The sequence below is a fragment of the Rissa tridactyla genome, chromosome 1 (assembly GCF_028500815.1).
Source record: "Rissa tridactyla isolate bRisTri1 chromosome 1, bRisTri1.patW.cur.20221130, whole genome shotgun sequence".
In the NCBI taxonomy this organism is placed as follows: Eukaryota; Metazoa; Chordata; class Aves; order Charadriiformes; family Laridae; genus Rissa; species Rissa tridactyla.
In genome coordinates this window covers 178,838,590-178,863,967 of record NC_071466.1, presented here as the reverse complement: position 1 = coordinate 178,863,967, position 25,378 = coordinate 178,838,590, and the positions used below count along the sequence as shown (strand labels likewise).

Below are 25,378 nucleotides of genomic sequence, written 5' to 3'. Positions count from 1 at the left end.
CTGGGTTAATGTGGTAGGAATCTGTGCCAGACGGGAGTAGTCCGCTCCTGACCCCACACAGCAGCACGCCCCTGAAGACCCGCGGAATTTCTAAAAGTCATTGTTTCCATGGCCAGTCTCTCCTAGGTAGAAAAGTGCGTATTTTTGCTCTTCCCCTTAAGAAACCCACTAGGTTGATAAGGAAGATAGCTGAGATTTAGGGGTGACAAGCTGTATTCACATCACCACGCTGGGTAAACTAAAGAGGATGGGGTAGTCCAGATTCAGATTCCTTCTCTCCCTGTTTTGCAGCAGATATTTGATCCAAATCTGTTCTAAGAAAGTGCCTTTATCACTATGCTGTAAATTGTTATGATCTTTTACAGTATTTTCTACAGTAATGTTTTTCTTTGTATCAGATTTGGTGATTTGCACAGGGACCAGTATTGAACTCTTCTGTAAGTAGGCTGGAGCAACTGGGTGATTCTGACTTCAGGTCCAGTGAAAAAAGGACTTAAACAGAGGAGCATCTTCAGTGTAGTAGCAGCCCAGTGTTTAACAGACCCCTGTGGAAGGAAGGACACCCGGTGTTAAAACCTTCTTCCAAATCAGGTGGTGTGGCCAAAGCAGCTTAAGTGCTTTGACAGTGTGAACGCCTGGGAAACCCACAGAATTGTAGGACTTCATTCTGGTTTTCTCACTTAGTCCCATTTCTGCAGGATATGTTGGCTCCTAAAGGTTGTGTCTGCTTGGCGCTTTCTCACAGATAACTAAATTGGTGTAATCAATATTTTAACTAAAACCAAGAGTCTGCATTTTTTTTTCTCAATTGTTTGTATAGAATAATTAAATTGAACTGGTGCAAGTCAGTTAGACAAACCCTAAAAGGGCAATAAAAATTGAATAGGTTAGCAACTGAGATATTCTGGGCTTTATATTTCTAAGAAATGCGTTTTTAAGAGATTTTAATGATGTCAGAACTACCTAGGTGAGAAGAGGACTTTTCTTTTTTAATTCTGCAGCTTTTTATCTGAATTCATGTGCATAGTGCAACTCCATGAATTTAAAGTTGAACATATCGTTAGGTGGTTTTAGGATTGGGGTCTTGCTGCTTTTTGTATTTTTTGCACCTTAAAATGATAGTTATTTATGTGTTTGCTAGAGATATTTAGTCAAGGGAGAAGCGTAACTTTTATCTGTAGTCCTAGTCATCTATTATTTTCTCAGAAATTACTTTTTATAAGAAAGGCTGAAACAAATGAATTTCTTCAGCAAGTCTTGGTACTAGATAGTACGTGTGAATTGTTAAGACCGTATTGGTAACTTTTTTTCCTATTCGTTGCTCTCAGGGAATTCAAGCACACCAAACAATTCCCTGATATAATTACGTTTAAAACAAATCTTATGTATTTCTTTTTTATTTTTAAAAATGCATGAGAATACTGTTCCTTTTTTCAATACTGTACAAACTAATTTTATTACAGCAGAAGAAACGTTGCTGAATTTTTAGTGAGTTCTGGTTCATGATCAGTTTTGTCAGAATAATTTACTAGATTGCAGGCTTCTTCGAGAGACATTGGAGCCTGAGGCTTCATTCCATGGTGATTCTTTCCACAGTGAAAGAAGTGCATGTTGTGAGTTCAGGGTGTTTTTGTTGTTGAAATCCCTGGTCCTGCAAGTAGTTGTCGACTGCCTGACTGTACAAATACTGGAATAAATTTAGACTTTCAGCCCAAAGTGATTACTTAAGAAGAGGGGAAAGAGGGAGACAGGTTAGTTGACAGAAGGTTGATTTGTCTAGCTCTAACGGGGAACCTCTCAGTGGCTAGCAGCTAGAAGCTGTACAACTGGAAATACTTTAATTTAAAATCCAATATAAAAGCTTCATCGACTACGTGCAGAAACACTTAAGAATTTATTTTTTTTTAATCACAGGTTTAGTCTTCTCTCTATAGAACATCCATTGAATTATTGGAGTTACGGTTGTAGGAAGCTACTTTAGCATGGCCAGAATCAGGGTACCGGGCTTAAAACGGGCACGTCTTGCATAAATACTATTTGCCAGAAAAAAACCCACCCTTGGAGTTCTGTGTGCATAAAAGGTCCCCACAGGAATGTCAGCTGGTGTCTTTCTACATCAGAACAGATAAAGGAAATCATTAGTCAAACACAGTGTTTTTGTTAGTCTTTGAATTAATTTTACTGCCTTCATGGCTATTTAAAGAAGGAGATAATTTAACAGATACGTCTTTAGAATTTTTAAATTTAAACCCAAGTCCTTTTCCCATCTTGTTCTTTGTTTCCAGAGCACCACAGAATTCCTGCTTTGGAAGAGGCAAGTTGGTTGCTGGGGAACATCAACCAGACTGGCTACTTTAGAGTTAATTATGATATTAGGAATTGGAGGCTGCTAATTAATCAGCTAACAAGGAACCATGAGGTAAGCTCCTCTTCTCATCCCTAAAATCTGCTTTGATAGGTGAACTTTCACTGTTTCATCACCGTAAATGGTTCAATTTTTCTGCTTGCCCCTCACAGGTTATCTCTGTCAGTAATCGAGCAGGCTTGATCGATGATGCATTCAATCTAGCCAGGTATGTTTTCCTGAAGATAATCTATCCTCATACACGTAGCTGCAATAACTCATGCAATCATTAACTCAGCAGTTGAGTGTGTTTTGAAGTTAAATATGTTTTAAACACACTTTAGTTCTTTTCTCCTCCCTTCTTTTTTTTTTTTTTTTTTTTTGTATGTGTGTGGCACATAAACATGGTCTGTAGCACATTCACTGCTCTTGATCAATAATGACCGTAGGGTATTTCCGAGTCTGGAGAGGTCTGATCAATTTTGCAGCAAGTTCAATTTAACACTTTGGAGATTAATAATCTCTTTCCTGTTTCTCTAATGAAGGAGGGTTTTTTCTTCTGTTTCTCCCTGACGTCCCACCTCTCCTTTTTTTTGTATGACTGACCCTTGTGCTGTATTTAATTTCTGATGGAAGGCACCTTCAAGCTTCAGGATATTTTTGCCCTAACTTGTACTGTTATCATTTTTCCAATATCTTTGTTTTCTTGTAATCTGCTAGAACAGACTCTTTTTCTGCATGATGCTTTTCACATAGAATGGAAAATCAGAGATCCATTGAGCATTTCTGGAATATATACCACATTTTATGTTTTACTCTAATCAGAGTTAATAACTCATATGGTGCTGGTTAGGTTATGCCTTCTTTACAAATTTAGGTAATGGAATTGTCCCCATTTTGAAATCAGGATATCCGATATGTTGGTAGTCAAAGTGTAAATTGAGAGGAAAGTAGTGGAACATTTCAAACTTTTTGATTCTTGAGGTACCTGGGAACATTGCATCAGTAAAACACTGTGATGTCAAATGCAGTGTGAAAAGAATTCCTGATATTACTGGCTTTTCTGTTTGCTAGCGTATTTATAGCCCTACTTGAGCAGGGGCTTGCAAGAATCGGCAGTACTAAGGTACATTGCAGTACAAACGCTCACCAGAGATGTTTTGAGATTCAGGCACAGTGTCACACAGAAGTTATGGCTCAGTGATATTCCAGCATCACTGCAGTAAAACACTGTTGTGTGCCCTACCACTCTGTTCCTGCTGCCAGTGCTAGACGGAATATATGACATTCCGTGTGATTCCGCACGATTTCTAGTGATTAGCCCTTACTTAACAGTCCAGAGATGTAGTAGGGAAGGAGGCATCATGGGGAGAGAAGGAGTATCCATTTGCTTTTTGCACTGCCCTTCATTCTTGCCTTCTGGCATCTTCCATTGGCAACAGTAAAGGACTAGAAATAGGTCATCACTTCAGACTTCAGTGGACCGTGATTTGTGTACTCCCTGGCTAGTACAATATTGCAAAGTATTCTGAAATATCTAGACTATTAGAAGAACTACTAAATATTCAGTAATGTAGCAGTCTGTTCCGATCTTATTTGGTTTTGGTGCCTCAGAGAAGTAGTGTGCAGTTACACAGGATCAAGTGTGATGCTTTCTTCTTTTTCCATGCACTGAATGCAGTCGGATGTGGCTAGACTTCCCTGAAAATCTAGACACTGAAAAAAGCTGTTTCTTAATCTGATTCTTGTAGGCGAGTGTTTTAGTTCTTAGTCAGTAATGAGGCAGTGCTCTAGGATCTCTTGTTCATGAAGCATAAAGGCAAGGTCCTGATTAAAGGCCCATCCTACATCCTTTGGCCAAATTTTGTCTACCTAAAGAACACCCGGAGATTAGATGACTAACGCGTTCCCCACTTGCTTTCCAAAGCAGTTTTATGGTGATACTGGATCCTGCTGCTTTTTTGGAGTTAACAGTGCCAGAGCACTGTGCAGTCTTTCACAAGATTTCACGTTGTAAAAACTTGGCTTTCTTTTGTTAGCGATGAGCTGCAGCGGACTGCTGCTGCATTTCTTACTCAAGCACAGTGGAAAAAAAGTAGTTGAGCTAAATATTTACAGTGTATACATGTGCATATGTAGATATTACATAGGAGGAAATATTATTCTAACAGGGATAAGCAGCTATATTCTTGCTTCTTTTAAATCTCTACACAGAATCCTGTCAGTAAGTAGTGTTACTTTGAGTACATGGCTTATAAGCCAGTCTGGGTGGAGGAAAGATCTGCATGTTTGCAAGCAGTAGATTTATGCTCTGTATTTGAAGAGTTGCAATAAGATATGTAGCCCTGACTAAACGTGCCATGTAGGGTGTACTTTTTGTTGATCTTTTTTTACTTTATTCATCTATCGTCTTTCCTATTAAAAAAAACTCTGAACAATTATAGTGATGCTGAAGTTAGTCTAATTGACTAGCTGACTATATGGTGCCTTTTTGAGAGGAGAAAAAGAAAGACCAGGAATAGGCCTAGCCCTTGCTCTGTTCCTTTATCATGAGTAGGATGAAAGGGGCATTCAGAGCCTGTTAGAAGAGGAGTGTGTTGGGTGCAGGTGTTGACGGCAGAGTGCCTGAACTTCTGGGAGTCTGAAAACAGATGGAAAAGCTCTTGCTGGGACAAGCAATGGGGAATCTGACGCTGATGCTGCAGCACAACGCAGCTGCCCCTGCTGTGTCGGGTGCTCCGACGTGACAGCAGCGTTCCTAAAACAAGCTCCGAGGGCTATCAAAATCACATAGATCCTTTCAATTTACTCCAAAAGTCAGTGTTCAGAAGGCCACCATCAGCCTAAAAGCATCTTAGCTTTCTACCCCTTGGCTGCGAGGCGCGGTGCAGAGAGTCACCTCGCTTTCTTTTGGGGCAGTGCCGTGGTTTGGATGTTACCTGCCTCGTGGATGCAGGGCTGATCCAGTCGTGTCTCCGATGCACGGCATGTGTTTCTCCCTGCTCATACAATGTTACATGATGGGGAGATGGAATGCGTATGTTGTCTCTGTGACATGAGAAAAGGTGAGTAACCTTATTGACCAGGCATAGAGGTAGTAACTGGTAGTTTAGGCTTGACTGTTTTTAAGGGTAATTCAGTCCTCGGTTGTGGTCCCTAGTTGCACTAATGTGTTATCTTCTTGTCTACAACATACACATTTTGAGAGAGAGAACTGAGGAGTACATACTTTTCTTTCAATCTCTGGCTATTTTTTCAGTGAGAAAATAATGCAAACATGAAAATGTAACTTCTTAAATTCATGCTGGTCCTTTTTAAAAGAGTTTTTAACATAAACAGTTCTTTTTACTGTACTGAAGAGACTGTATTTCTTCAAAATACCCCATCCTTCTTAGAAACTTCTGAAGTACTCCCTAGTGTGTTGTTGAACTTGATACACATAATGTCCATTCCATACAAGAAGAGTTTGACTCAATTTTTCCACTGTCCTAATACTGTATGTTCTAATATAATATTTCTGTGTAGCTTTCCTGCTGATTGTTTTTGTTTGTGGAACAAGTACAGATCTTATCTTTAGTAAAGTTTAATAATTTTACTGGAAAAAGATTAAAAAATTGCTCATATATGTTATTTTGGAGCACCACATTTTATTTTATTTTTAAGGGTGTGTTTGGTTTCAGTCCTCCAAAATGTTTTATTATGCTTTTACTGTCCAGCATAATGATTTCTCAAAAATAAACATAAATTAATTGATATCTCTAAGGAATATTTTAAGCTCTATAACTTTAATTTCATAAAGTTTTGCCCATTTTATATGGAAATATATTCCTCCTTCTTCCTTCCTGGTGCATTTTGGTTCCATAAAATTAATCAAGCAGAGTTGAATTGAATAATAACAATAAAAGAAAGCTACAGCTTGCCCACTGTGTTTGAATTCTCACAAACCTGTTTGTTTTTCAGATTTTTAAGTGTAATTCTGTCCTCAGCTGAAGTACATGCACACACCCTGAGGATCTGGAGAGCTGTAGCCTTGGCAGTAACATAGCTTATGCAAATACATGCCCCAAATTCTTAAGCAAGAGTAGCGCCTTGGCACTCTCTCTTCCCTTCTTCGTAAAGATCCTTTATCTTTTGGGGATGTTTTGTATGAAATTTCAGTACAATTTGAAAGCATGTCGATTGTAGTAAATGGGATGAGTTGACTGAGAAAGCTGAGAGAAGACAAATAGAACTGAGGTTCTCTTTTAAGCTTAAACTGAGCAGAGGGTAGTTCAGATAGCTCCAATAAGTAGTGTCACAGGAAATAAGAAAGATCCTACTGTTTCTTGAGAGTGTGAGTAATGTTGTCAGCTGCTCCTGTCTTTCTCTTTCTTTAGGATAAGGGGTCAGTTAGTGAGCATGAGGTGGGATGCTTCCCGCTTTAGGCATCCCAAAGGTAGACCTGAGCTTGTCACCTTGCAGGGCGCTGAGAGTTAATGGAGAGAAACGTGCACCTGACCTCTCAAAGCCACTTAACCACATAGGGTGAGATATATTACCCTCCTAATGTGAGGAGTGTTGTGTCACCCCTAGTTCTTCCTTGCTGTGCTCTAAATCTTCATATTCACTTCCCCTCATTAAACTCGTTGACTTAATCCAATATTATGTCAAAGAAGTAGGTCTGGTTTGTATTCACCGTTAATCAGCGTTGGATCAGATGTGACCGTGATTACCTATTTCACTGTCATCTAAAATAGTTATTGTTCTTTCCAGTTCTGGAAGAATCCATCAGTTTTGTCTTTTGAAACCTAATGTGTGTCTCTGATCCTATCTGCGCCATAGTCAGCTCACCGTGTTAAGGTGGCAGATGCTTGGTTTGCTCACCAGTTGCTCAGGAAACCATTTTTTTGATTCTGACAATCTGTCTTGCTATCGATTGGTATCTTACCTTCTGTTCTGCGGTTGAAGAGATAGTGGTGGAGTTCCTCTGATACTGAGATTTTCCTGACGGTTCTCTTTCAGGTGGGTCACAGGCCTAGTGACAGCGCAGTGTGTGTCAAGACTGCACTCGTTGGTTACACATTAACAAAGGCCAAAGATAAAATTTGTCAGCAGTTTTTCATATTCCTTAGCAGCATTCCTTTGATGTTTATCAGAAACTTTTTCTTGACTGGATTAATGAGAAAGCACAAAGTGGTGTTGATAAATAATTGTTCTTCTGCTCCAGTGATGGATGGCCATGTTGGAGTGCTGTCCGTTTCCTTTCACAGTTTAGGGGGAGAGTGAGCTCTAGTCTCTTCAGATTAAGGGTTTTTTTTAGGCCATAAAAGCCTGCCCCTGGAGACTTCACAAATACAGGGAGCTGTGTCAGAAATGAGCAACGACAAAAAAAATACACCTTCAGAATTAGCTGTGAACTAAGCGCCTTCCTTGCTGCAGATGTCCTTCATGAGAGTTCCTCTCTCTCAGAATTTCTTTCACCAGGCCAAAACCAGGAACCTGATCATGAGTTATGATGATTGTTTTCCTGCCATTAATCAGTTCTTCTTGGCTTGCTTCTTTTCAAACTGTGAGTTCTGCTGACTCTAGAAAACCAAAGTATGAGGGTAAGGGAAAAGGCAGTGCCAGCCTACCTTTCGATATATAAATTCACATTCTCTCCCTTGACACAAATTCATCTTTAACAGCTGGTGCGTTTGACTCCAAGGTTGATTCCAGAAGTAAAATACTGAAGTAAGCTAATGCTCACTCCAGATCACTTTCTCACCAGCTTGAGAAGAGAAATTAATTTAAAAGTAAGTCTCAGTTAACCAAGTATAGCTTTTCGGATCTGGGAAATCACGTCTTTAAAACTACTTGTAAATTTTTCTTAAAAAACAAAAGCCAAAAAATCAAAGCCAACCTTTTCCTTATTCCTTAAGTTAATTCCTGGATGTGGAGTGTTGCCACTCAGGCAAAACGATCTTATGCATTCAGCTACCTGAGGCATGTCCCCCCCCCGCCCCCATGATTAGCTGATCTTATTTCTGGAAACTGAGAACTGTCTTGTAACTAAGCCTCTAGCATATACGCTTCCATATAAAATCCGGAATTACTACTGCTAAATTGGAGGAATGTTTTCTTGAAGTTTCTGGTGGAAATACGGGCATAACAAAACTAAACTGTGAAGCTGAAGTGATCCTCGTTGTTTTCCTTCTCCAGAGATAAAGATTTCATTTATTGTCGCATTTGAAGTCTTCCAACATATCTGGGCTAATTGGTTCCATGTTGCACTGGTTGGTGCTTACTTAAAGTCCTGTTCAGTGTAATGTCAGGAAAAGTCAAGGCATTTGAGGGCCCATTTAAAATTCTAGGGTTGGATAATAAGTCGATGACAAAGGTAGAAGTTCTCATCTAGGCCAGTTAATGTACTTCAAAATGTTTCAAAATTTCAACAGCTGCATACAGGGTTGTTGACCTTGTTTTGCTTGGGTATTCATAAACAACCATACAGGGTCCTTTTAAATTAATAAACGGCAGTTTAACTCCAGCCTTCATTATTACTCCTGATCACATTTGCTGGTAGTAGAGACAATAGAGACAAACAACAGATATGTTCAGCAGCTCCCTTAATTAGCACCTCTGAGTACCAGCTAAGGGAGCGAGTATTAGATCGATAGTTTGTATCACGCTTGATTAATAGTGGTATAGATTTACTATTTTAATAAATGAGGCCTCATCTAAATTATTTCAGCAGATGCCACAGTAACTCTCTTTCACTGTCAGGAAAATTTGGGTGATGGTTCACCAGCAATTGATTTATATATGGCTTCCTGCAAAAGTTTTTGGATTTCCTTTGACGTAAATACTCTCTCAATTGGCCAGAGCAGCTGCGCCTTTTTTAGAGAAAATAGAAAGCTACAAAGATTTTAAGGTAGCCATCCTTTATTCCATATGTTGTGTGTCAGTCCATATGTTCTGTGACATATCACAGCCTTGATATCTGCTTTATGTGGAGACACTCATTTCAGCTAATGTTTGCATATGTTTGTACAAAAAGAATCAAAGCAGTTCTTGAGAGTAAGCACAGTAAAAGTCAATTCTGCTTTTGTAGTATGTATCATATGTGCATCTGATCTTGTTGCATAGCGAAGAGCTGTAGAGCAAACTGTACAGCACATTCCAGGGAAGTGCCAGTGCTGTGAGAGCATCCTGGACAATAGAAAAAGCTAATAAGGGCTGGGGAAGAAGTTGGAGAAGACTCTGCAGCACGTCCAAAAGAGAAACTGTAGATCTGAGTTCTTGGCAGAGTGTTTAGTGCAGGGGATAGGTCTTGGTGTAGTATACCTCTGTACTGTGGAAGTGGGTAACGTTGTTAATCCACATCCCCACAAAGTCTTCGTCCAGCCTCACAATTTATGCCATTCTGTGGGGGCCCTATCCTCTCCTTCCTAGCATAGAGCTGTTCACTCTGCCATCCTCTCATCTACGGATCCCGTTTTCTTCCCCGCAGCTGCCTCATCAGCTCTTTTCCCCACCTCCCTCACCTGTCTTCTCACAATGAGCAGCTTTTTTTCCTCCTTAGCCTTATCCCAGAATCCCATTACTTTTCTTACTGAGGGTCTGGCAGGACTGTTACTGGAGCGAAAAAGACCCTTGGTCAAGGTAGCAGCAATGAGCCACCCTGAGGGGCTTGAGGCGCTGCTCTAAACACCTTGTCCTTTCCCAACATCAACGAAGGATATATGAATAAAAGGCAAGAATCAACTTTTCTAGCTAGAAAGGACAATGCCGATGGCTCATCAGTATAAACTTAGGCTACTGACTGGTTTGCCTGCTGTTTTGACCTGACTGCACCATTGCTTCTCAGAAATGATCCTATTTTTTGGGCTTGTCCGATCGCTGTTGGCCAGGATTGTTGTCTAGGGGAGGTCTGGTCTTTGTCAGCATATGCTCTGTCCGCTTGGCAGAACATACTACCAGGGTGAACATTTGAATTTGGGTTAAGTGCGTATTGTACATACAAGTTTTTTGATCTTCATTTGGTGATTTTATAAAGCAGTTTTTGAAACTGTAGACTAAGGTCCCTTTGCTTGGTAAGATTTAAGAGAAGTCTTGGGAATCACTGTTGTCTTAGTTTAGCTCCTTCCTATTTGGCTAGAAGTGTGTTTTCCTCTACCCAGAAAGCAAGCAATAAATAGGAAGGACCATGTTATGACTAAGGCACTGCACAGGGATTAGAGAAACCTGGGATGCCATTTCTGGTATAGACTTCCTAGGTGATCGTGGTAAAATCACTTAAACTGTTTGTGTCTGTTTTCTCTCTGTAAAATGGAGATAAGAGTATAGGTGAGGGTTTATGAGAATATCAGAGAGTCTTTTATTATAAATATGTTTATAAGGAATTGCTTTTATAGAAATAATATCCAATTCTGTAGATATTCTGGCAAACAAAATTCAGATTGTATATGTATTTTCAAGATCAGGCTTCTGTGCTTTCCATATGAAGTTGCTAGCTTTTAAACACATATTTCAGTTGGCTGACTGATATGCAAATTATAAACATTAGAACAGGAAAAAGGAGAGATATGAAAAAGTATTGTGCATAATAATAAATGAACTCAATTTTGAATTTGCTCAAACATGCTCTCATAGATACCATTGCGCGTTGACAACTTAAGGAATAGAAGGGCTGTTTCAGGCTACCCTTCCCAACAAAATCATCAGGAAAGGAAATAAATAACACTTATAATAATTGAGTCATCTGAAATTGACCCCTATTAGCCCCCCAAATACATTCCAGTTTCTTTAGTTAAATTAAGTGTGTGAATGACATCTCAAAAATCAGGGTTTCATGATGATGAAAAACATGACATACCTAATTTACTGCATAGTCTTAATTTTCATCAGTAAGATTATGCCTTTTCATCTTGAACTACTCTTTTTTAATTCAGTTTTTTTCATATGAGGAAGAAGAGGAAAGGAGAGATATTGAACTCCAGTTTGAAGGAATTTGTTGCATTTTTACAAACACAGGGAGTTTTAAGTTTGGGGTTTTTTTTCTGTTTTCAACAAAGGCAATTAATTCAAATTAATATTAGCCTTTGCTTACGTGGCAACTCTAAAACTATGCAAGACAATTTAAGCCATGTGATACTCTAATAATTACATTGAATTGGAAGTATTCTTTGTAGGATGCTTCAAATGCACTTGTGTGGAGTTGAATGTCACTTGAAGAGTCCTCAAATATTTTGCATGTAAGAAAACATAATAATAAGCAGGCTTCACCTTAAAATTGTCATACTCTCTGAATCCTTTGATGTTGGAGAGGCTGAATGCTGGTAAAATTTAGTACTTAAAATGAGTTTGAAAGCCAAATGTTGGTGTTGTATTTATCAAAGAGCAGATGTGCATTCCTGACTTGTTTACATGGAAGTCTGTCCTGGTTCCGGTGGGGATAGGGTTAACTTTTCCTGGTATTCCATGCCATGTGAGCCACGCCCACCCTGAGCTGCCGGGGGAGGGGGCAGGAAGTTGCTGCTTAAAAGCGGGCTGGGGCGGCCCCGGTCCGGCCGGCGAGCGGCGGGGGGAGCGGCGGTTCCGTAATCGCGTTTGTATATTCCCCTATCCGTGGTGGTGGTGTTGTTGTTGTTGTTGTTGTTGTTGTTGTTGTTGTTGTTGTTGTTGTTGTTGTTGTTGTTGTTGTTGTTGTTGTTGTTGTTGTTGTTGTTGTTGTTGTTGTTGTTGTTGTTGTTGTTTGCCTGTTCCCTTTGCTGTTCTGTTAAACTGCCTTTGTCTCAACCCAAGAGTCTTGCCTTTTCTTACGATTCTTCCTGCGTTTGGAAGGCACGAGCGAGCGACACGTGGTTCTTTGTTGCCATCTGAGGCTAAACCACGGCAGTCCTTTTTGGCGCCCAACGTGGGGCTCGAAGGGTTGAGATAACGACAGAATCCAACTAGAACGTGGAAAAAACGGTTTTGGGTTTTTTTTTGTATGCATTTATTTTATTAGGTAAGTAGTCACTGGTCATCATGTTGCTTGGTTTGTTCTCATGGCTGTGTTACATAAATTCCTATATGGCTTATGTACTCCCTGCGATGCTGTTTACCATGTCTGGAACAGGGATGAGGATTATCATTCTGCTGTCCTGTGCGATATCTGTTTATGATATGATAACATCACTGTTCAGACGGCTATTTTGGGGTGTTTATGCGGTTTTGCTGTCCTGTCCGTACATTGGACACCGTCTCTCAGAATTTGTTAATAATTTCCCCAGCCCTTTTGCCTCCCTTTTCTCCTTCGGGTCAGGTATGACAGCTTTTGAGAATTTTGAATATCCTTGGGATACTCAAACTAGCGTGTTCGTAGTGCTATGTCTCCTGAATACGTTCCAGGTCTTGTTTTGGGTTAAGCGACTATTTAAGACTACCACCTGGAGATCTGCTCCGAGGCTGGATAGTCAGGGGTGGCATGGCATGTGGGAGAGCATGGGCAGGTACCTAGAGAACTACTCACCTCCAATGGTCTGGGACTTCACCCCTGAACAATTACAGGACCCTGATAAAGTGGTAGAATATTTGAAGGGAAAATGCTGTGGCTATTCTAGAGAGGCACAACTCACCGCACTGTGCTGGGCCCTGGCCAGTATCTACCAGGCACTGCTCAGAATTATGCAGCACCCTCAAGGGGAAGAGATGGAAACCAGACCTGCGGCGGCCCCTGCGGCGGCCCCTGCGGCAGCCCCTGCGGCGGCCCCTGCGGCGGCCCCTGCGGCGGCCCCTGCGGCTGCTGCAGCCCCTGCGGCGGCCCCTGCGGCGGCCCCTGCGGCTGCTGCAGCCCCTGCGGCGGCCCCTGCGGCTACTGCAATCCTTGCGACAGACACTGCGGCTACTGCAATCCTTGCGACAGACACTGCGGCTACTGCAACCCCCGTGGTAGCCACTGCCACTGAACCAGGGAACCAACCCATGCCAGTATCAGTTGCCCCCATACAGAAGAAGAAGTACACAAAGAAATCAGTTCGCTTAGTAAGAGATGATGATGAACCAGGGCCATCACGAGAGCAGGAGGAAGAGGCAGAACCAGAGATAATTACTCGATCCCTATCCTTGAGTGAGCTGCGGGATATGCGAAAAGATTTTAGCCGACTTTCAGGCGAGCACATTGTCACCTGGCTGCTCCGGTGCTGGGATAATGGGGCCAGTAGCCTGGAATTAGAGGGTAGGGAGGCCAGGCAGCTGGGATCCCTGTCTAGGGAAGGCGGCATTGACAAGGCGATCGGGAAAAAGACCCAAGCCCTCAGCCTCTGGAAACGACTCCTGTTAGGCGTGAGGGAGAGGTACCCCTTCAGCGAGGATGTTGTATGTCAGCCAAGCAAGTGGACTACCATGGAAAGAGGTATCCAGTACCTGAGAGAATTAGCCGTGCGGGAGATGATTTATTATGACTTGGACAATGCAGACTTACCCACAGACCCTGATGAGGTGCGATGCACAAGGCCCATGTGGCGGAAGTTTGTACGGAGCGCACCATCATCATATGCCAACTCCCTGGCAGTAATGGAATGGAAAGGTGAAGAGGGACCAACGGTGGATGAGGTAGCTGGCCGGCTCCGGCGATATGAAGAAAGTCTCTCTTCCCCCCTTGTCTCAGCTGTGGAGAAACTGTCGCGGAAGGTCCAGCAACTTGAAGAGAATATGTCCTACTCCCCACCTGCACGGGCCAGCATCTCAGCTATTAGAAGCAGGCATTTCCCCACTCAAGAGAGAGAGTACAGAGGGTACACACCACGAGGCACCCTGTGGTTCTACCTGCGGGACCACGGAGAGGATATGAGGAAGTGGGACGGACAACCTACTTCGATCCTGCGGACACGGGTACAGGAGTTGCAAGGAAGGACAACCACAAAAGGGGATCCCTCCAGGAAAAGTGCCGCCCCAGTTTCCAGTGGGCCGTTCCCCAGACAAAGCAGAAGGCTTGATCTTGCTTCTGATCCTCTTGAAGGAACTTCCAAGTCATTTATGCAAGAAGTGAGTAATGGATACTATGACCAGTATTAGGGGGGCCCTGCCTCCGGCCAGGTGGAGGAAAGGGATAACCGGGTTTATTGGACGGTGTGGATTCGATGGCCTGGCACATCAGACCCACAGGAGTATAAGGCTCTAGTGGACACGGGTGCGCAGTGTACTTTAATACCATCAAGCTATAGAGGGGCAGAACCCATTTGTATTTCTGGGGTGACAGGGGGATCCCAAGAGTTGACTGTACTGGAGGCAGAAGTGAGCCTAACTGGGAATGAGTGGCAAAAGCATCCCATTGTGACTGGCCCAGAGGCTCCATGCATCCTTGGTATAGATTACCTCAGGAGAGGGTATTTTAAGGACCCAAAAGGGTACCGCTGGGCCTTTGGCATAGCTGCTTTGGAGACAGAGGAAGTTAAACAGTTGTCTGCCTTGCCTGGTCTCTCGGAGGATTCTTCTGTTGTGGGGTTGTTGAGGGTCAAAGAACAACAGGTGCCGATTGCTACCACAACGGTGCATCGGCGGCAGTATCGCACTAACCGAGACTCTCTGATTCCCATCCATGAGCTGATTCGTCAACTAGAGGTTCAAGGAGTGATCAGCAAGACTCGCTCACCCTTTAACAGTCCCATATGGCCGGTGCGAAAATCTAATGGAGAGTGGAGGCTAACTGTAGACTATCGTGGTCTGAATGAAGTCACGCCACCGCTGAGTGCTGCTGTGCCGGACATGCTAGAACTCCAGTACGAACTGGAGTCCAAGGCAGCCAAGTGGTATGCCACGATTGATATAGCGAATGCATTTTTCTCAATCCCTTTGGCAGCAGAGTGCAGGCCACAGTTTGCTTTCACTTGGAGGGGCATCCAATACACCTGGAATCGACTGCCCCAGGGGTGGAAACACAGCCCCACCATTTGCCATGGACTGATCCAGACTGCACTGGAACAGGGTGAAGCTCCAGAACATCTGCAGTACATTGATGACATCATTGTATGGGGAAACACAGCAGAAGAAGTTTTTGAGAAAGGGAGTAAAATAGTCCAAATCCTTCTGAACGCTGGTTTTGCTATAAAGCGAAGTAAGGTCAAGGGACCTGCGCAGGAGATCCAGTTTTTAGGAATAAAATGGCAAGATGGACGCCGTCAGATTCCAATGGATGTGATCAACAAAATAGCAGCTATGTCTCCACCAACTAGTAAAAAGGAAACACAGGCTTTCTTAGGTATTGTGGGTTTTTGGAGAATGCATATCCCAGATTACAGTCAAATTGTAAGCCCTCTGTATCAAGTAACCCGGAAGAAGAATGATTTTAAATGGGGTCCTGAGCAACGACAAGCTTTTGAACAAATCAAACAGGAAATAGTCCATGCAGTGGCCCTGGGGCCAGTCCGGGCAGGACAAGATGTTAAAAATGTGCTCTACACCGCAGCCGGGGAGAACGGCCCTACCTGGAGCCTCTGGCAGAAAGCACCAGGGGAGACTCGAGGTCGACCCCTAGGGTTTTGGAGTCGTGGATACAGAGGATCCGAAGCCCGCTACACTCCAACAGAAAAAGAGATATTGGCAGCATATGAAGGGGTTCGAGCTGCTTCGGAAGTGGTTGGTACAGAAGCACAGCTCCTCTTAGCACCTCGACTGCCGGTGCTGGGTTGGATGTTCAAAGAAAGGGTCCCCACCACACATCATGCAACCGATGCTACATGGAGTAAGTGGATTGCACTGATCACGCAGCGAACTCGAATGGGAAACCCCAGTCGCCCGGGAATTCTGGAAGTGATCATGGACTGGCCAGAAGGCAAGGATTTCGGAATGTCACCAGAGGAGGAGGTGACGCGTGCAGAAGAGGCCCCACCATATAATAAACTACCAGAAAATGAGAAGAAATATGCCCTGTTCACTGATGGGTCCTGCCGTATTGTGGGAAAGCATCGAAAGTGGAAGGCTGCTGTGTGGAGTCCTACACGACGGGTTGCAGAAGCCAGTGAGGGACAGGGTGAATCGAGCCAGTTTGCAGAGGTGAAGGCTATTCAGCTGGCTTTGGACATTGCTGAGCGAGAAAAATGGCCAGTACTTTATCTCTACACTGACTCATGGATGGTGGCAAATGCTCTGTGGGGATGGTTACAGCAGTGGAAGCAGGGCAACTGGCAGCGCAGAGGCAAACCCATCTGGGCTGCTGACCTATGGCAAGATATTGCTGCCCGGATAGAGAATCTGGTTGTGAAAGTACGCCATGTAGATGCCCACGTACCAAAGAATCGGGCCACGGAGGAACATCAGAACAACCAGCAGGTGGATCGGGCCGCTAGGATTGAAGTGGCTCAGGTGGATCTGGACTGGCAACATAAGGGTGAACTATTCATAGCTCGGTGGGCCCATGACTCCTCAGGCCATCAAGGGAGAGATGCGACATATAGATGGGCTCGTGACCGAGGGGTGGACTTGACCATGGACACTATTGCACAGGTCATCCATGAATGTGAGACATGCGCTGCGATCAAACAAGCCAAGCGTTTGAAGCCTCTTTGGTATGGAGGGCGATGGCTGAAATACAAATATGGGGAGGCCTGGCAGATTGATTATATCACGCTGCCACAAACCCGTCAAGGCAAGCGCTATGTGCTCACAATGGTGGAAGCAACCACTGGATGGCTGGAAACATACCCTGTGCCCCATGCCACTGCCCGGAACACTATCCTGGGCCTTGAAAAGCAAGTCCTGTGGCGACATGGTACCCCAGAGAGAATTGAGTCGGACAATGGGACTCATTTCCGAAACAGCCTCATAGACACCTGGGCCAAAGAGCATGGTATCGAGTGGGTGTATCACATCCCCTATCACGCCCCAGCCTCTGGGAAGATAGAACGATACAATGGACTGTTAAAAACTACACTGAGAGCAATGGGTGGTGGGACTTTCAAACACTGGGATACGCATTTAGCAAAAGCTACCTGGCTAGTTAACACCAGGGGATCTAACAATCGGGCTGGCCCTGCCCAATCAAAACTTCCACGTACTGTAGAAGGGGATAAAGTCCCCGTAGTGCACATGAAGAATATGCTAGGGAAGACAGTCTGGGTTAGTCCTGCCTCAGGCAAAGGCAAACCCATCCGTGGGATTGCTTTTGCCCAAGGACCTGGGTGCACTTGGTGGGTGATGCGGAAGGATGGGGAAGTCCGATGTGTACCTCATGGAGATCTGATTTTGGGCGAGAATAGCCAATGAATCAGATTGTGTGCTGTTATAGCAGTTTCCTCAAGATCTACATCTTCAGCCTACAGACTGCGTGCATGAGCCACACCAGGTGCACCAGTCACAAGCTCCGAAAAAATACAGCATGCAACAGACCAGCACCACCCAGCATCTCACCTGCCCTGAGAGACTGTTCTAACAGATGGAGCCCAAAGCCGTGGATTAAAAGAACTCAACGGACACTTTGGAGGGATGGTCCATAAACTAAGGGCATTATATGTGTGTATATATATATATACAGGGGAAAGTGGTGGCAATTCATTGGAACCTGCTGGGCATGGCATAGATGGTATGGAATAAGGGGTGGATAATGTCCTGGTTCCGGTGGGGATAGGGTTAACTTTTCCTGGTATTCCATGCCATGTGAGCCACGCCCACCCTGAGCTGCCGGGGGAGGGGGCAGGAAGTTGCTGCTTAAAAGCGGGCTGGGGCGGCCCCGGTCCGGCCGGCGAGCGGCGGGGGGAGCGGCGGTTCCGTAATCGCGTTTGTATATTCCCCTATCCGTGTTGTTGTTGTTGTTGTTGTTGTTTGCCTGTTCCCTTTGCTGTTCTGTTAAACTGCCTTTGTCTCAACCCAAGAGTCTTGCCTTTTCTTACGATTCTTCCTGCGTTTGGAAGGCACGAGCGAGCGACACGTGGTTCTTTGTTGCCATCTGAGGCTAAACCACGGCAAAGTCCATAGCTGGTACAAATGAGAAGTCGCTCCATTAAGTCATTTTGTATGTCTTAGAAAAGCAGAGTCATTGCCTGGTCCAAAGTCAGTGCAACCATGGGAGTGGAAGATGAGGTAAATCATTCTTTGATACTGGAGATCACAGGCCCTTTTTTACAGGTTGCCCATTAGTTTTCTATGAGAAAACATTCTTTTTCCAGCTTCCCTTGTTGAATGCCAGTCATCATAAGTTTTTAACCTTCGAGTTCCCAGGCTTACAGGAGTTGAAGGTGAAATCTGTGACTACAGGAGTTAGTTTCCCTGTTGCATGGGTCACCTTGCCCAAAGCCTTTTTTACGTGCCAGGGTTCAACATGCCTGTTTTCACTCAGCTACCAAAGAACTGCTATTAAAGCACTGTGGGAAAGAATATCCTGAATGCATCAGTAGGGCACCAGTCCTTTGTAGGTCCAAAAGAAATGAATAGGGTTAGGAAAAGCCAAATACATTTAAATGTGAATGTTCATTGGCACTAACTTTCTCTGCGAATTATTCTAATCCACACGCTTGACTTTAAAGGTAAAAGAATGAATCAATGAATAAGAATCCTAACTGTCCCTTTATGGGTTAATGAGTATATTCTAATTATTCATATATTGCACATGCACAGAAACAGAACTGAAGTTAATCTGAGTTGTGCGTCTATGTTCTGAAGAGCTGTGTTTTCCCCCTTCAGAATTATCCAGACAAAAGGCTAGTCATGTTTTACGTATTTCGTAAGAAACAGACGATGCAGGGTGAGTTTTAAAGCAGCAGCAAGTCAACCACCTCACGGAATCACGGAATCACCTCATTTCCATTGTTTCAACAATGCAGACCAGTTTGCTGCCAGCTTGGATTTTCTAATTTTGATTTAAGCACATGACTTACTTATAATGACTTTGTTGGGTGGTGGGACTATGGGATTTATGGTGCACTTGCATGTGGGACTCTCATCACTGTATGGCAACCCTGTCGTTTTTGTGACAGAGTCTGTTTGACTGGTGCTGGATTTATGATAGAAATAATTCAGAACAGAGTAATAATTTTCCCTTGGCAATTACACTACCATTTGGTACTTTGTCCCTAAGGGGAAAATGAATGTGCTGGGATCTGTCCATAAGTTCAGTGGCTTGGTGTAAAGAACAAATCAAGGTCGGAATGCAGCTGAATACACACTGATGTTTCGTAATAGCATCTAGATCTCCTGCTTTTGTCTGACTCATTAAAAGCTCATGTAAATTAAAGTTTATTTTTGATTGCTGTGAGATTTTTAGTGAGAATTCTTTGTGAGGGATATTTCATTACTACGTTCAGTACTTTCTTTTTCTGCTCATTGCCTCTTTCCTCTGTAGCAATGGCCACCCTAATGATTTCTTTAGTGTAAGCAGGATAGTACCTTGCTAAGGGTTGGTGCTTATGATATTATATAATGTCATAAGCCACTTTATATATATATTAACTTTTGAAAGGTCTCTTTCCACCTCTGCCCTTGTCATAAAAATGGGATATCACCTTTTCACCACAGTTCGTCAGCAGCCTCTTTAGGCATAAAAAGCCTCATGGACCGGCATGTTTGTTTAGAAGTAATTTGTCTAATAACTAAAACAGATCTCTTTGCTAGTTTGTGTGCCTGTTCTCCACTTTAGTGAAGCAGGCAACTGTGAAATTAGGAACACAGATGATAAGACAAATCTCACGTGGTGCCATGTTTCTAACACAGGCTAAAGTTCTCATGTGTAACAGTGGCTGCAGGATGATTGGCGTGCTGATAAACTGATGGGTAAGGACAATTATATAAAAAGTGTATCAAGTGTGATCTTTTTGGTAAAATTTTGCTTTTGTAGTCATGTTTTTTAAATGACTCAGAATGGAGAAGGCTGGCTTAGAGATGGCTTGTAGCAGGTCTTTTTTATGTCTGGGCTCCTTTCTATGGCACCAGTGAAGTCAATCAAAGCCCTCCAATCTAGAATATAATAAAGAGGGTCCCCTGCTTTTTCTAATTTATACTGAAGCTACATAAACAATGGTTCATTTTAGGACATGAAATGGATCTGTTGGTACTCTTCTGTGAATATTTACAGGACAAAAGACCAGATTTGTAGTATTCTTATTATCATGCCCCTGAGAAAAGGGAGTACTGAAATTCTGGTGCTCCTCGGATATCCATTGCTAGAGCCCTATGTTAAAAAAAAAAAAAAAACTAGACAAATTTCTGTCAGGACTGGCATTGGTATAAATCTGCTTTGGGTAGGGGAGAGAAGAGTTGAGTTCTTAAGGTGGCTTCCAGCCTTTTCATTCCAGATGCTGCAGGTGAAGTTTTGTAAACTTTTTAACCTGCACTTGAGAAATGCTTAACCTGAACGTAAGCCACTGCTTATGAATCAACACGTTTGATTTGACTGTTTTATCTGTTAAGATACTTGCCAAGACTATCCCAGATTCCTCTGCAGAATATTTTTGGTTGTAGATCTGTGCCTGCTAAGATTCTCGGGTAGCTACTGGAGAAACAGTGTGATGAATTCAGACCAGACATAAGATTGGACATCACAGTATTTCTGTGGTGTTTATATTTGTTACCTGGTTTCAGTATAGCCCGTAATCAGTTGTTCCCGGAGTGACAAACAATATTTCAATTTTCCTCTGAGAAGGCTAAGCTGGAAAAGAACTTTATCTCTTAGCCCTGTCTCTCATGCATTTGGACTTTGTCAGGCAATATCTGATGGTACTTTTGCTGGACTTTAAGGATAGCAATATGATTGATGGCTAAAAAGACACAAGAAAAATAAGGATTTCTGTCACCGACCTTCCAGTGACTTTGCTGGAAGAGAGTGTGATAAATCAAGCTGCATGTGTACAGTATGTGCTTAACTTATGTTATAGTCTGTAGTGCCTCTGAGTAAATATTTCAAGACAATTATATCACAGGGGAATGATTTTACATTTTTCCCTTTGATGGGAATGTTGCTACTCTTACTTTTCTTATTATTGTAATGCTAATTGTTAAATGTTTCTGTTTAACATTTCTGTGGGTCTGTGTTTTTCCATCAGAGTTCACAGAGATACTCAGAACAGACTCACCCTGTTTTCTGCCTTCTTTCCTCATCTTGGTTATTGTCCTGCAAACAAGTGATTTCACTTAGCAGTTGTCAGCCAGCTGGTGGTGTATGTTTGTCACAACTCCGGTGACATTTGTGAGTCTTTGACCATTCCTTCCTACTTTGCTGGAAGCAAAAATTTTTCTTTTTTCTGACCAGATCCCATGTAACCATCTTTGAACCTAGTTCTTCCAGGCTAGTGAAGGAGAATCCTAGAAGCATGTCAGCACCCCTTGGTTGGTGAGTTTGCCACTGTTCAAGTGAGCCAGTACATCTTGCTGGATGCAGTATCCCCTGGGAAAGAGGACTCTTGAAATCACTCTTAGCACTGGACAAGCTTTTCATGTAAAGTAAAAGAATACAATTATACTAAAATATAAAGCTTAAGAAACCAGGTGCTGTGCTTTGTGAAGGTGCAGAATACTAGAGCATAGCTCACCACACAGTCACGCTGCTTTGGCTAATTTCTGTCTTCTGCTGGCCTGGTTGTCATGATAGTCATACCGCCTCACAGGACAATTCACACAGGTCCTAGATCTGTGATCTGGATTTTAGGACTTCTGTGGTTCATGGTTTCTCTCTTTTATGGTTTAGGGTGAGAGCTTCTCCTTATATCCTGTTTTCTCAATTATGAATGCCAAAAGTTAGCAACCTTAATATTTTGCCTTACCATTAGCAAACTCTTTCCTTTTTTTGTGAATGAAAATATCCCTCAGGCTTTTTAAGCTATAATATACATTTAATATTTTATAACGTGTATCTTATATACCACATATTACACAAGAAGTAAAGCAATGACTATACTTATCACTACTTCTTCACAGAAACGATTTAATGGCAAATAGTCTGGGAGTGCAGCGCATTTGGAATAAGAGGTTATAAACATGGCTTAGTGGCTGAGGGTGAAAGAATAGGGCTGTCATGGTTTTCTGCAGGCACCCATACCATAAAATAGAGTAGAATATAAAGAACATTCTGCCAAGTTCCTGAAGCACTTCTGTTTTCTCCAGGGAAGTGCTCCTATCTGAACTGCCACTGTAGGAGTGTTTTAGACATGTCTCTACGCAAGTTCACTCAGAGGTCCAGCCTGGCAGCTGAACTTGAAGCACATCTGTCCAACATGTGCTGACAGAGTTCAACATTGATCGTAGCAGCCATAACCACTTTCCCTCAAAATCATGATCTGAAGCGATGAATTTATTGTCATTTATGTAATAATGTCACCCACAGGGACCTCCCTTCATCCCCATACCTGCTCTCACTCTGTTGATTTGGGGGGGTTGATTTTGATGTTACTGTGCATAAGCTCTTCAAGGGTCATACCCAGAAAGAGGAGGAAGTTCAGGAGTAAACACGAAAAACTCCGACTTTGCCACAATCTGTTTTTGTGAGAAGGAATATACCCTTAGGGAAACAATAGGAAAAGTGGAGGACAGGGGGAGAGGCAGGCAGAATTGAATGGGCTGATAAATTTATAGGTTAGAAGCAGTGAGTGATGAGAGTAACAGTTTCTATTGTGAACAGGATGAGTGTCATCAGCTAAGAATCATGATTTTGAAACTGATGAGGATGGCTGAGAGCTCAGGAATAAGAGACAGATCTCTCTGAGTTCAATTCATTCGTGTCTTTATGGAGAAGTTAAGCTTAAAAAGAAATAATCTGTTTGTTTTGCAGTGATGATTTCCCTTTTGCACTTACCATAGAGAGATTTAATTTTGAAAGCATGATCCTAATGTCCATTAGTGCAGCTATAATAAACATTCATCTGTTTATTCCTTAAGCAGCATGTTTCCTAGAGCTATTCCTCTTATTCCTTACTCTACACTTTCTCATGTCAATCAAATTATCAGTAACAATAATCACAAATCCCATTAGGAACTAATTACATATATGCAACTTCAAGCTAGTTTACCTCTTTGCTAACATTATCTCCGAGATTTTTAACTGTAGTCAATCCAGCTTGCTTCTGTCCCCGTTAATTATGGTTACTCATCTTCACAAAGTATTAAGACCTAGAACTCATCTTAATGATATTCTGTTGCTTCAGAAATAAGGAAGACCTATAAAATGGAGTAACTTTCTCTGTCTTTGATGAATTGAACTCTGTCCGCCACCCACTCTGAGAGCCCCACCATTCTCATTTCATATCTGCTCAATTCCTGAGTGACACAGTGAGCTCCCCAAGTGATCTTGTTTTTCTTGCTTGAGTATGTGCTATAACTGGAGTTGAGAATGGAGCCTTGCTGACAAAATGTGGACAAAGATGACATGAAACAGACCGGAGAGTGGGTTGTCGTAAGGACACCAGACAAATACTTTTGAAATCTGTTACATGAACTCAGTTCTTTCCCAAGAAGATGAAGGGAACGGGGTGTAATTCTTTCAATAGAGAGTGTGAAAAACAATTGCTTGCGTGGATGTGGTATGTTGCGTGAAAGGGGACGAAGCGGTTTTGTCAGAAGATAAACCCCCTTGCGTTGTAACACTCCTCACCGAGGTGGGAGGCTAGGTGCGGCTAGGTTTAAATTCTGAGTGATGCCCAATTCAGCACTATCAGTCCGGTCACGTTTAATATGTATTAAACTATTATGATTTGGATACTAGTTTACATGTTAAACTATTATGATTTGGATAGTGGACTGCACCTTCAGTCTAGTCGTACTCATGAACTAGCACGGCCGCTCTCGAGTCTTTGGTCACGTTCAGTGAGAAACCGACACAACTAGCTGCTTAAAAAAGTGCAGTTTATTTAAAAAACAGGTACAAAGGTCTTAAGATTGCCGGTGATAAATACACTGTCTGCAAAGCACATGCAAATGAAGGTATTGTTAAATATACAAAACGTGCGACAAAGTTATAAACAATGCAGCCTGGCTATAAATGTAGGAAAGAGATTCTCTAGAGAGATTTCTAAGTTTTCCGAGGAAGCATTTGGTATAATCTAAGTCTTACCCAAAGGCATCCCTATGGGGGGGGAGGAAAGGCTCAGCCCGTCGACTGATCCCGGAAGTCAGTGATGGAGTTCTCCTCAACTTGTTCGCGATGGTGTCTTCCCTGATACCCCCCCTCTCTCGGGCTATGTTTATACTATTTTTTATCTTCAAGGTGGAGTTTGAGTGACTTTAGTCATAAATACTTTTATTATGATTGGTGTACTCAAGGAGTGGTTGCACCTTGGAGGCGGGTAGCCTTCAGGATGGAGGTGTGTTTTGGTACATTATAATGAGCAGAGTTTGCACAAAGGACAGCATTTCATCAAAATTTGACGAAGTGTTGGCTCAGGGTAGCGAGTAGGCAGCTTATCAGTTCAGTAGTACCATCTCATTCCTGTATCTGCTATATGTCATAAGGCAAGGCCACGGAATGGTCACATTCCGTCCCGTACCTCATGTAGCTTCACAAGCAACCTTGTACAGAGAACCACAGATGTTGCATTTTTCACATGTCAGCCGCGGCTGCATTCTACCTCAGAAGCCTCTTGATTTTATGACTTTCCTTAATGTGTGAACAGTGCTGTACTTTTGTATTTTTGGCCATTTTAGTAATTATTCCACATAATCCACCCTCTGACTACAGTCACTCAAGGTCCACGATATTTAATACTGATAGGGAATATCACATGTGCTCTTGTGGTGAGGGTTATCAAGTACAAATACATCTTGTGGAGTGATCAAGCGAGTTAAGCTTTTCATCATAATCCAAAGTTTAACATACAAAAAAATTGTCAAATCAAAGCACAACAACAGGATGGAGCATCTTGTTAAAGATTCCTGTAGCTGTTGGCGACCATCCAAAAAGAGTGTCCCACCATTCATGTCCTCCGTCTTTCTTAACTCTTTCCAGCAGTTGGTGTATTTCTTCAACATCATGATGGACAGTAATCACAGTTCTTTGTCCTTTTTCTTGGGCCTCTTTCAATAGTCACTTCAAGCCATCGTGTTGTAGCAGCTTCTTTACCAATGTGAGATTCATTCCAACAGGGGTAGGCAGCAAATCTCGAATCAATGTATAATTAG

At 42.6% G+C, this 25,378-nt stretch overlaps 1 protein-coding gene across 2 annotated transcripts in view; it reads left to right on the top strand.

The window, feature by feature from the left end:
- The window catches only part of TRHDE (thyrotropin releasing hormone degrading enzyme), a 232,588-nt gene that overhangs the window by 173,050 nt on the left and 34,160 nt on the right, over positions 1-25,378 (top strand). For both annotated transcript variants that reach the window (XM_054188180.1, XM_054188179.1), the window contains 2 exons: positions 2,286-2,419; positions 2,518-2,573. In XM_054188180.1, the coding sequence (XP_054044155.1) occupies positions 2,286-2,419; positions 2,518-2,573 (190 nt within the window). The remainder of the gene's footprint in view (positions 1-2,285; positions 2,420-2,517; positions 2,574-25,378) is intronic.